Source organism: Dendrobium catenatum, unplaced genomic scaffold, assembly GCF_001605985.2.
Source record: "Dendrobium catenatum unplaced genomic scaffold, ASM160598v2 fragScaff_scaffold_130, whole genome shotgun sequence".
In the NCBI taxonomy this organism is placed as follows: Eukaryota; Viridiplantae; Streptophyta; class Magnoliopsida; order Asparagales; family Orchidaceae; genus Dendrobium; species Dendrobium catenatum.
In genome coordinates, this window is record NW_021318592.1 from 546860 (window position 1) to 559683 (window position 12824).

The 12824-nt window shown below is 37.1% G+C and overlaps 1 protein-coding gene across 1 annotated transcript; it reads right to left on the bottom strand.

Moving 5' to 3' along the window:
• Positions 1 to 9531: 9531 nt before the first annotated feature.
• LOC110102281 (probable membrane-associated kinase regulator 2) lies at positions 9532 to 11283 on the bottom strand. The gene is made up of 2 exons (XM_020830551.2): positions 10026 to 11283; positions 9532 to 9925 (listed from the first exon to the last, which is right to left on the bottom strand). Exons 1-2 carry the CDS (start codon positions 11098 to 11100, stop codon positions 9870 to 9872), a joined length of 1131 nt encoding a protein of 376 aa, XP_020686210.1. The 5' UTR covers positions 11101 to 11283; the 3' UTR covers positions 9532 to 9869.
• Positions 11284 to 12824: the final 1541 nt, after the last annotated feature.

Below are 12824 nucleotides of genomic sequence, written 5' to 3' on the forward strand. Positions count from 1 at the left end.
AATACCATAAGAGGTGACAAAATATCACAAAATGAATTAATAGCAATCAAATTTATGCTTTTGTAATCACTACAAGAAAAAAAAAAGGCTTGTGTAATCACTACAAGAAAACAATTGCTAATTTATGCTTTTGTAATCACTACATGAAAAAAAAAAAGAGAATAAATTAAGTCTTTTTTTTGGGGACATTTAGGCCATTTAAGGCAAACTCACACACACAACGCATACACATAGGCTCGAACCCTGAACCTCTTAGTTGGAAGCCAAAGCTCTCAACCAATAGGCCAAGGAGAGTTGTGTAATAAATTAAGTCTGCGCCTAAAGTAATTCAGGGAGTTACACGTAGCATAACATTTGATGAAATACTACCTCATGCTTAAAGGCTCTAAATAGCATTCCAACTTAAGTACCAATTCAACTTTTCAAAAAACACCTTAGAAAATAATTAATCACTTAGACAAAAAAATCACCTGAAATCAAAATTTTATTACCTTTTATGAACTATTAGTGCTATGAAAATAAACTAAGCTATTACAAAAGCAACACCTAAGAGAGAGGCATCCTAAGCAAAATTATGTCAAAATAGAAAATTGCAATTTTTTTCCATTGTTTTGGCACAGCACTTCAAGTGAAACTTTTTAAGTAATTGATACGTCAAAAAGAGAAGAGCATTCATCATTCATATTTGATAATCTACAATATCAAAACTTTGAGCAGTATTCCCAAAAAGTAGACTTTTATACCAAGATTCATTTTAAAACCATTTATTACAAACATGATTTATCATCAAAACGTCATTCTCTTTCTCCAATAATATTATCTTTCAAAAGAAGTTTCATTGCCACCCTATCAATTATAAGAAGATTGTAAAATATTAGTATTCAAAGAACTAACATTCAAATTAGAATGCGAAATTTTACATACCATTTGTTAGCTTGCTTGAGGTGGATGATGCATTCGAAATTGTAGCATGAATTCCCTCATTTCAGTACGTAATGAGTTGATCTTCTCTATGAGATTTACTATTTCACTTAAATTGTTTCCACCGCTACTCCTGCCCTCGTTCGGGCTATAAGAAAATTATGGTGTATGAGTGACATCAAACCCTTGGATTCTGTCTCTGCCTGGGTGTTAAACACCCTTTTGTTAGCCTCCACATTCCCATCCCTTGGTGTCAGCCCATCCTTAGCCAAAAGCTTGCAAGCTTGTATCTATGCTATAATAAATATAGTTAACTTTTGTTTTAAAAAACAAAGAATAATAGCAAATTAAGTATCTTCATATGACCATGTGTCATCTTTGTGTAGTATGTTAATTCTCCATAGTATTAATCTATCCTTGATAATCTATAACGACAAATTTGATCGTTAAGTAATTAGTTAATAAATGTGATTATAAAATTTATATAAATCTAAATATATATCATCTCTTGTTGCCTGCGAATAGAACTCACAAGACCCATAGTGTGAGACAAATCTGTTTCTTTACATTTGCAACATTTATGGTGTCCCTCTCATGTCACATATGAATCTAACTCCATGTTGATTTGTAAAAAATATATAATTAAATATAATGATGTTACTAACCTTATCTTTTGGTTGTGAACACTTGGTTACTAGCTGACACTAATGTGCTGCATCAACACTAGCTGGACTAGACTCCATAATTTCCTTGATAGGTCAGCTATCCTAGTGCTCAACCTTTAAAATTATGTTTACAGTGGATAACTTCATTTAGATGTTTTTGTTGAAAGCTTGATAGACAGATACACCTTCTTAAGAATGTTGAGGGATGCTGACAATCACAGTGTTATCTTCAATAAATTTTTTTCTAACAGCTTTTCACAGTTCAACAATTATATCTAAAATGAATTTTATAGATCTGTTTTAATCATCACTGATTAGAATAAAGAGAGAGATTCTTATGTTAAAGAGTAAAAAAATAAGAAATATTAAATTTCTCTTTTGTATTGTTCTCTTCTATAGCTTTGTTTCTTGATATAATCAATTCAAGATATGTAAACATACTACTTTCTTAAACCAATACGTAATAAATAATAATTATTAATTTCACATCCACTTCAATTACTTATCATATATTTAGTATTTGTTATGTAAATTTAGAAAGTTTTATCTATTTTTAAAATTTTCATTTTAGAAAACATCTTAACTTGATAGTTTACTACCACTTGGTGTTATCATTCACATTTTTGGTCTTTTGATGTATCATTTACACATATCTCTGTTATATTTAGTATTTAAAATATTGCTAAATTATTTCAACACAAATATAAAAATATATGAATTATATCATATTCTAATTCAAACTTTCATTTCCAGATTTATTAGCCAATAATATTATAAATGATTCACATTAAATGACAATAACAATTTCTATGCTGTGAAAATCATATTTCTTTAAAAAATAGAAGCTAAAATAAATCAACCGACAAAGGATTTTATTGCTATATTTGACATATTTGTACACATAGAAAACTCATTCTATTTTTACTATTTTAGAACCAATTCAATACTCATAAAATATTTTAAGAATAGCCCAATTAGGGGTGTCAATTTTTTACCTGATCCGGAAAAATCCGGGTTCAGGTTGACTCGTTTAGCAAACGGGTCGGGTTCGGGATCATATTTTTGACCCATTTCAAAAAACGGGCCGGGTTCGGGTTGACCCGGAAACCCAAAATCAAATCGATAATGATCCGAAAGTCTGACATGGACTCCGCTGCCAGCCTGCTGCGTGCTTGCGAATCGCGAAACCGGACTTCGCCTGCAAGGTTGCAGTCACACGGCTCACACTCGTTGTCCCTGACTCGCCGATCGCAGTCTTGCGGACCACAGACGACTCCGTCGGCCCGCACTCGTTGTCGCTGACTCATGGAACCTCACGGCCGCACCGAACGGTTCCGCTGCTGCACTCTCGAGATCCACCTGCGCATGCGATCCTGCACTTGCGGGTTCTACCGCTGCCGCTCCCAGGCGCGCTCGAGACTCGGATTGGCCCAGGCGCGCTCAGCTCGCGCTGCTTCAGCGGTTTAGCCAAATTCGGGTCGTGTCGGGTCAACCCGGTAACCCGCGCGAGGTCGTGTCCGGGTTGAAATGTCCAACCCGTTTGCAAAAATGCGTTGGGTTCGGGTTGACCCGTTTAGATACAGGTCAGCTCAAGTTCGACCTGAACTCGACCCGTCGACCCGAATTGACACCCCCTAAGTTCAATAACTATGTATAAATCAAAACACTAACTGACAAAATTTAGTTTCTAATACAAGACAACATAAACAATTGGTTATGTCAAACAAATATAAGCTCAACAAGATTGAAATATATTCATAATTTGAAAACTTACCAAACCATGGATAATGGGGTTTTCACCAAGATTTTTCAAAGCAGAAAACTTCTCCAAATTATTTCATTAGCCAATAATATTATAAATGATTCACATTAAATGACAATAACAATTTCTATGCTGTGAAAATCATATTTATTTAAAAAATAGAAGCTAAAATAAATCAATCGACAAAGGATTTTGTTGCCTTAATGTTTGTACATTGAAACTTCATCTTTAATTTCGCTTCTTAAAAATTTAAGGGATTCTAAGTAATAATTTATTTATTTGAGCGTGCTCAATACTCTGAATATAAGCTCAACATTATAATAACCAAGATATATATTTATTAAATGTCAAAATTAGCCTTGGTGGTGTGAGAATTATTGTGCTTCTTTCTTCCTATAATCTTATAACAATTTCTCATTTGATAGGAAGAATAAAGAAACACTATAGAAATAAGGAAATGAAAACATGACTATAGGAAAGAAATTGAAGCAACCATTCAATAAGAATGTAGATAATAGGAGTAGACATTGTCTTGTTTCTCAATAAAAGATTGAAATAAATATTGGGTTTAAGTTTAAAGAGAGATTACAAATGATCCTTTTATGATTTTAGGGATTAATGTAAAGAAACAAGAAGAAGAGGGAGAAGAAGAAGAAGAAGAAGAATGAGAAGAAGAATGAGAAGAAGAAGGGGAAGAGACTCACATCGAGGAAGGGTTGGTTGGGATGGGTCATTGCGTGAGGAGAAGATCAAGAAAAATGCGAGCGGGATGTACGAGCGGATAGGCTTTTAGGGTTCTGACGGTAATGGTGTGCTCCTACGACAGTTGCTCCAATATGTGACACTCGGCAGTGGTTCGCTCTGATCAAGCGAAGGCTACGAGTCATGGACACACGAAGAAGAGAAGAGGGAAAGCTAAGCTTCAAATTGCGTATAATATTGGGAATTAGGGATTCCATTTAAGGGCGGGGCTTTACCAGCGCAGCGGTTAAAACTGGGTAAATTACATCGATTAAAATCATGGCAAATTGTAGCGCTTAAAACCAGTGCGAAATAAGAGTTTTGGCAGCTGTCTGCGAAAAATCCTATTTTTTCGTAGTGATTTTATGCTTGCACTCACAATTAAATATGAGAGAGTCAATTAAGTTTTCTCTCAATTTAGTTTAGGCTTAGTTAACTAGGCAAATAATACCCAATAAAAATATATTAGATTAAGGACGCTTGACCAAAAAAATATGCATGGGATTGAGATGAACAAGTTCAATATGTAAGCCTATTTAAGAATAATTCCTTTAAAAAAGTTTTAAGTGGTTGTTTGGTTGAATGTATTTAAAATTTAGGTATATTTTAAGTAAAGTAAATTCATTGTATTTGAAATACTTTGTGACCATTAGTTGTAATATAGATTTAGGAATTTTATTTTTGCATGCAAGGATGATAGTGAAATGAATCAAATTTTTTTTAACTTCATGGACTATTTATTTTTGGCCAGGACATGATAAGGTGGCTTACAATGATGATTGATGAAGCAATCGAGAGTGATATTGATGGGTTTGCAATGTTAATCATGTGAGTGACTTAAGTTGGTGTAGGGTGCAACAAGACAATCATGAGGGACATCAACGGGTGTGGAGTGTAATAAAATTGTGAATCATAGACAGACTCATTATATAACGCAATAATATTTAATGGAAGGATTGGTTTCAGTTAACTTATTCTTATCTAACTCAACCAAATCAATAATAACAAGCAGAGCAACTAACATTTTACTCGATAAAAGGAAAATCACAATTTTAATGTTGGATTACAAAATAAGCATTACTTATATTGTTAGGACCCAAAAGCTCGCTTCTATACTCGATCTGCTCAGTAGGAACTTTACTTTTCCACAAAATATTAAAAGAATGGGACGAACATGACTATCTCAGTAGACTTCTTATCTTGACCCATTCAGGTATTAATATTAAAATTTTAATTGAAATTGTAATATAATAGGAATGAAATAAATAAACATTAAAGCAATAGGGAAATAGTAAACGAGTAAGATACTTCTAGAATACGCTGAACATTTTCACTTAATTACAAACCACTTGCGCAGGTATTTCTATATGCTTTGCATAATATATGGCCTCAAAAGTTCACTTGCACTTGACTTAGATATATCAATTCATGCAGAGTTTCAAACTTTCAAACATTTATTTCAGACAATTATTTGTACTTAATTCATTAACATAAATGCAATATAATGACTGTCATGCACATACCCCGATGTTCACTTTTAACTCCACTTTCACTTATGCCTCTCTTTGCCTCCCGCACCCACATATAACAAGTGGGGCCAAAATCTCTCCCACATCTGCATCAAACAAATGGGGCCAGTAGAATACATTTACATTATTACTTAACCTCACAGATATGTTTTTAACAACTGAGGCTAGAATCCTTCTCACATTTGTATTAGACATATGGGGTCAGAAGAGTACATTTAGGGCCTTTGTAACATACTATAGAGTGTATTTTTTCACATTTTAGAACATAATATCTTTGATGCCATGAATGTAGGATGTAGATGCAGTGCAATTATACTCAACGCAACATTCATAAAGTGCATGACTTACTATTAAAAGCCTCACTACTTATAAAATAGAATACCCACTGAGTTTTTTTTTTTCTTTTTTCCAAAATTTAACTTCAAAGGCTCATTCATGTGGACATTTCAAGATTTTTACATAACTACTCTATTTTTCAGGGAAGCCTTAGTTCAATAATATACTCAAAAAATTACTTCAAAAAATCCAACTCAAAATGTTCAAAATAGAGCATATGACGCCATATAAAAGTTACGTTGTGAAAATTTTATTAAATCCAATAAAAACACAATTTAATCTATAACTTATCATAAAAAAGGAAAGTTAAAATAAAAAATAGGTATTCTGAAGCCTATTTATAGCTCTAAAATGTCCCTAACTAGCTCGACGATCAATTCCTGAGATTTGGCCTCCAAAACTCCTCCCACTGCTCATCTTTCTTTTCTCTTTTTGTTTTCCTTTTCTAGATGCCCCCATAAGATATTTTAATATTACATTTCCACCATTTTGAACTAGTGCCACAGCGCCTGACTGCCTCAGCACTATTGTGCTATAGAGAATCATCTAGATGCCCTCAAAATATGCTTACGTGAGACAAGCACCACCGCGACGCTTCCCGGCATTCGCCCAAACCTGTTTATTTGCCAAATTTTGTTGAGAAATCGACCCAAGGCATCACCTCCCCTTGCGCTGCATTGACCATAAAACAAAATCCAACTTGGATTTTTCACCTTTTTAATCTCAAACCCTAATTATTTTCTACCCCATTAAATATTCTAAGACTCATAAGTACCAATAAGTTAACTTAAAGTTGGGGATTAGTTATAGACAATCAGTTGGATTTGATGATGAATGTTACACCATCGGAGTAAAATGTTATGAGAGAGGATACTATGAGAGCTGAAGATAAACATGGTGAACTATACGACATATATAACGAGGAAGAATAACAAACCTAATACACTATAACTAGATATGTAGTATTATTGTAGTGTTGGGCATATGAAGCCAATCTAAATATGGGGAAAATAAGTGCTAATTTACTTGAGAGTAGACCACTAAGGATGCTTAGGTAGAAGAATATAAAGAGCTGATGAGGATATTATTTTTTTATTATTAAATAATATATTTTAAACACCTTATTCAATCGTGTTCGAATAATTAATTAGATATGTGTTTAACCCTTTCATCAATCGTCAAATTATTTTTGATTAAATGGAAAGCTTCAATATTTTAAAAACTGGACCCGACTAGCCGGTTAATCAGTTGAATCGTGAATCGGTTAGCTAGCTAGTCCAATAAACTTCCAAAACCACTTTTGCAGTAAATTAGTTTTAACGTGCCAAACTGACAATTCGATAAGTTAATCAATACCGATTTTCAAAAAATCGGTTGATTTATTTGATATAAAAAATTTAATTTCAAAAATTGGCTTGTATATAATGAATTAATTAATTTAATAAATTCATTATAAAATATTTAACTTAATAAATTAATTTAAATTATATAAAAATTAATTTTAAATAAATATTAAGTTTTTATATTAATATATGTCAAATGACCACCAACATGTTTTTTCATCGCATGTACTTATTTAATTTTGTTATATATATATATATATATATAAAGCTTAGGTGATGTCAACTCTCAGAAGATCTACTTTTGCCACTATTCATATAGGAATTCCTTTACATGAAAAATATTAAAATTCAGCCCCGTTGGCTCTCAGGTAGGAGCAATTATTAGGTCCTTTCACTGGATGCAGAGGAAGGTTCAGTTTTAAGCAAAAATAGGTCAAAAAGTGCAAATACCGAGTTTTTCAAAAAACTCGGTATTTTTTCAAAAAACTTAGTATTTGCACTTTTTTAGGCAAAACCGAACCTTCCTCTAGGTCCTTGCACCGGACCAAATAAAAATCCCAAGAATACGAACCCAACGACACCAAATCCAACCCAATTCGAGCCCAAATGTGTCCAAATCAAGGGTTAGAAGCGTTGTTGGAAGGTTCGAACCACAATTTGGATTACTAAATGGTTTCCAAACATAACATGCTTATTGTCGAATCGAGCGGCTCGATGAGACGAATCTAACGAGCCCAAGATCACAAAAATCTGACATCACTAAAGAATTCAAATGTCCATCAAACGGTCCATGATCAAGGGAATCAACATCGACCGTCCATCCAACCACTCGCCATTTACCCTTGATCTCTCACATATTTACGGGTCATGCCACTCCAGAAATCTATAAATAGACCCCTCATTTCTTTTGAAAAGGGATGCAACCAAGAAGAGAAGAGGAAAAAGAGAAGAAAGAAACTCCTCGACCATCGTCAGAATTTTGCCGAACCACCACCGGAGTTTCGTCGGACCACCACTTGAGGCTCTCAACTTCGCCGGACCACCACTTGAGGCCCTCTCCTTCGCCGGACCACCACCTGAGGCCCTCACCCTCGCCGGACCATCACTTGAGACCCTCACCTTCGTCGGACCACCACTTGAGGCCCTTGCCTTCGCCGAACCACCACCTGAGGCCCTCGCCCTCACCGGACCACCACTTGAGACCCTCACATTCGCTCGCTGGACCATCACGTGAGGCCCTCGCCTTTGTCGGGCCACCACCTGAGGCCCTCGCTTTTGCCAAACCACCACCTGAAGCCCTCACCTTCGCCGGACCACCACCTAAGGCCCTCGCCTTCGCCAGACCACCACCTGAGGCCCTCGTCTTCATCAGACCACCGCCTAAGGCCCTCACCTTTGTTGGACCACCACCTAAGGGTCTTAACTCCACCATACCAATACTTGATGCCCTAAACTCCGTCAGACTATCAACTGACGCCTGAATTCTACCAAGTCACTGTCAGATTACTAACTGACGCCCCAACTTCAAAGTGACGCCAAATTTAACACTAGATTATAACCATACGATTGACATTTGTAATCTGATCACCCTCAAGGACGAGTTAGCCCATTGTATTCAACTCAAATTCTAGTAAAATCTTTTCAACTGGGCTAAGCTCCATGATTTTTCACATTTCTAAGGTTTTCCACATAAAAAATCCTGTGTTATCTGTGTAAGCTAGATATCCATGCAATGCTCAGACTTAAAATTACAACTCAATCGTCGCATATATTCGAGCCTGCAACAAATCTTATATCAAAAAATTGAATAAAAAATTGTCTCCAATGAAGCCTAAGTGTTCGAAGGAAAATAATAGAAAAATCCAAAATCTTTATGTTTTTTAGAAAGAAAATCTAATTTTTGCACTTAACCAATGTGCTGCAACTCTTGTAGCAAATTTAAATTCACTGTTTTTTGAAAGTAAAACGAAGGGAAAGCGCGCAAATAGAAGGCCCGCGTGTAAGTGGCGCGAAAGGACAGAAGGCTTCCACCCCTTTTCTATTTTTAACCTCAATCTTTTCAAAAATTACACGCCCTGTTTTTCCACTTTTACTTTTTTTCCTATCAGAACATATCGCTGTCTTCAGAGAGGCGGCAGCAAGCCGGGCCGACAGCCACCGGCGAGAGTCCGGCGCAATTCCGCCGCGGTCGCAGTCATCAATTTCAAACCTTTAAGCCGATGCAATTCGTAAAATTGCAGAAAACCGTCTAATACGCAAATTTAATAAAGTTCAAACTACACAAAAGTGGCTTTTTCACAATATTACCGAATCAAGGCCTTGTCTTCTTCTCGCTCAAGTTGATGGAGTTCTCAAGCGGCGCCGTACTACTCATAGGCTCATAAATAAAAATATTTGCCTTTTTTTCAGTTACATGGCTAAGGAGAAACGCAAAATGGAAGGAAATAAGAAAATATAGGTAGGAGTAGCGGCTAATGAAAACTTTTTGGCATCTCTACCACTTTTTCTTCATCAGGTTGCGCAGGTGAAGGTGAAAAGAAAGATGAAAAGGATTCGTCTTGTTTCCCAGCAATTATATGCGTTCAGCTTCTGGATTGCTCTTCGAAGGCTGCGATGGCGATTCTGTTTCTGGAAAACGGGAGGGAGGATCAACTAGTAAGAGATTAAGCTTACAATGGAAGGAAAAAAAATGCAGAAGGAAGAGGCTTTTAATATTTTGTTTTTGCACCTTTGGAAGTAGCGGTGAAGGATCGCTTGCAGTGGGCAATGGCGCTCTGGATCCCGTCTTGTTGCTGGAGAAGAGAGTCATCGCGCCGCTTTGGCGGTGGCGATGACACTGCGGCCACTGCCGACCTGCTCTTCCCCAGCCGCTCATACACCACCCTCAACTTCGCCGGCATTGCTAGCTTTGGGTTCTTTTCAGCCACTTTGGACTCCGCAGGCTCCTCTTCTTCGGCTTCCTTTTCTTCTTCGGAGATAAGCTCAGTAGCCGGAAGTCCGCCGTGAACCAAAGGCCCGGAGAACCTGAGCTTATCGGCATACCTCTTGGAGACTTTAACATATAAAGGCTTGATCTTGCTGAGGTATTTCTGCATCACTTCCTTAGAATTACTCGACTTCGTCTTTTCCTCCGACGGCGCCGGCGCAACGGCGGTGTCCTCTCCGGCGTCTATGTCCGAGATTTTCTCCATGGTTTTGGCAACACCAGCCTGATTTCGTGAGCTGCTGTCGCGAGTGAAGAGGGAGACGATCGGCACCTCCTCCACCTTAAACTTGATGAAGAAGAACTTGCTCGGCAGCTGGCTCTGCTTTGGCGACACGCTGGCGGCATTGGACTCCACCGTTGCGGATTTAGACTTTCGAAGTCCCAATATGAAGACTCGGAACTTCGTTGCTGATTTCAGGAGCGAAACGGCGAGCTGAGTCTTCTGATCGCTATCCCCGGCGGCGATTACGATGGAGCTCGATTCCAGCGGTACGAGCTTTCCTTTAAAGAAGATGTCGTCGGAGGTGGAAATGGACCGTGTGTCGCTTCCATCTGACGAATTCAAGCCAAAGTCGAAATCTTTCTCGTCTTCCCCGTCTTCCAACTGTTCATCCTCATGATCTCCGCCTCTCTCCTCAGCGCTTCGGTCTTCGGGGTCGACAAACTCAAGGTCGAAGAAGGGCCCCTCGTCATCGGTCTCTTCGCCGTCCACCCCCGACTCCAGCAATGTCATTGCCTCTGCGGCTGGCATGTTGGCTGCCGACGAAGACCCGCCAGTTCCACCTCTCCAGTATCTAAGAAGGCCGAAGGATTCCATTGAAAGGAGAACCAGAGCACGAGTGAATGAGCTCTCTCTCTCTCTCTCTCTCTCTCTGTATCTTGCTTTCTATATCGCGATCCTCTTTTACCTCTTCGACGGGGAAGAAAGCAGGGGAAACATAAACTATAAAGAAAAGGCGTTTCTTATCGTGAGGAGCAGGAACAGTAAATGGAAGCAGAGCAGTACTAGTCAGAGCTCAGCAGTCAGCAATGAAAACGAGTCCTTTTAGAGAGAGAGAGAGAGAGTTTTTGAGGATTTGATTTTGATTTGGAGTCCGGTTTGCACGTACTGGCGTGTGAGTTGTCACGTGATAGCTCTGTAAATGTGTTAACAGTTCTTTGGCTTGGCCCGTTGAGTTAAAATTAGCTTATATTTAGCTCATTTATATTTATAAAATATATTAAAATTATATATCTATATTGTAAAAATTCAAATATCTTAAAAATTAGGTTTAAACGAAGGCTTCGTTTTTATTTTTTGTCACTATTTTTTTTTTATGCTTTCACAAAATTTTCATATTTTCAAAGTTGCTTTAAAAAGCAGGAAAAAATTGTTCTAAATGAAACCTATCGACTCAGTTCATATTCAGCTAATTTGGTCAATTCAATTTCTTGTTGTTCTTTTTTTTTTATTTAATATTCTCAATATAGTTTGATTGAAATGAAAATATACGTGAAAAAGGTTGAAGTAGCTCCACTGGAAGATAAGATTAGAGAGAGTCGCCTCAGATGATTTGGTCACATAAAACAACGGCCTTCCGATGACCCGTTTAGGAAAGTATATGTATTAGATTCGACTTATGTTAAGAAAGATAGATGTAGACATAAAAAGACTTGATTAGAAAATATTAAAAATGACATTTTTTTTTTAAATTTAGATAAGATTTTGACTCTTAAGATGACACAATGGAGAAAACGGATTCATGTAGCCGCCGGCCTGCCCCCATATAGTGGGATAAAGATTTGTTGTTATTGTTGTTATATTATTCTTAATATAGTTAGATGTGCTTAACAAACAATTCTGAATTCAATAATATCACCGTAAAAATATTAATCAAATTTAAATTAATTAAATGTGAAATACTAAAATGCACCAAAACAATTTCCAAATCATCTAATTTAAAATTAGAGATAACTGTTGCACCCCACTTTTTTTTTCAAAACTAAAAATCTATTAAACCAAAAAAAAGAAATACAAGAGACCATGAAGCTAATGAAAAAAATAGAAGAAATACAAAAAGAACACAATATGAAGGCTCAGTAATTGGTCGAGATTCCCAGCTTCCCCGAAGTTACGCACACCCTCCAATTTGGTGAAGATAGCCGCGAAGAAAATAATCCAATCGACCACCCAAGGCAACCAAACAAGGAATCAACACCAAATGTTACCATGAGCCATGACAACGAAGTGAGCCCCAGCCACATCATAGCCCAGCACACCCACGACAAACAAAAAACTCGAACGAATCAGCGAGAAAAAAGAGAAAAAACCAACCAGAGAGAGAAAAACAAGGGGCAAACACAGAGAACTACCGACCCCGTCTGCCCCTCCCTCGAGACCTCCCACGAGCAACTGTTGCACCCCACTTGTGTCAAAACAGTAATTACCTTGCGCCACGTGGCGCCCGACTGGATGCTGGAAGGTCCATTTCTAATACTTGGGAATATAAAATAATATTGAATGTTCGATTCGAATTGTCCGACTCTGCAGTGTGTGATATG

Bases quoted from the DNA above. Each gene is read 5' to 3' on its own strand.
- LOC110102281 (XM_020830551.2), bottom strand. From the start codon at position 11,100: ATGGAATCCTTCGGCCTTCTTAGATACTGGAGAGGTGGAACTGGCGGG. The intron at 9,926-10,025 runs GTGCAAAAACAA...CCCGTTTTCCAG, and splicing joins CTTCACCGCTACTTCCAAAG to AAACAGAATCGCCATCGCAG.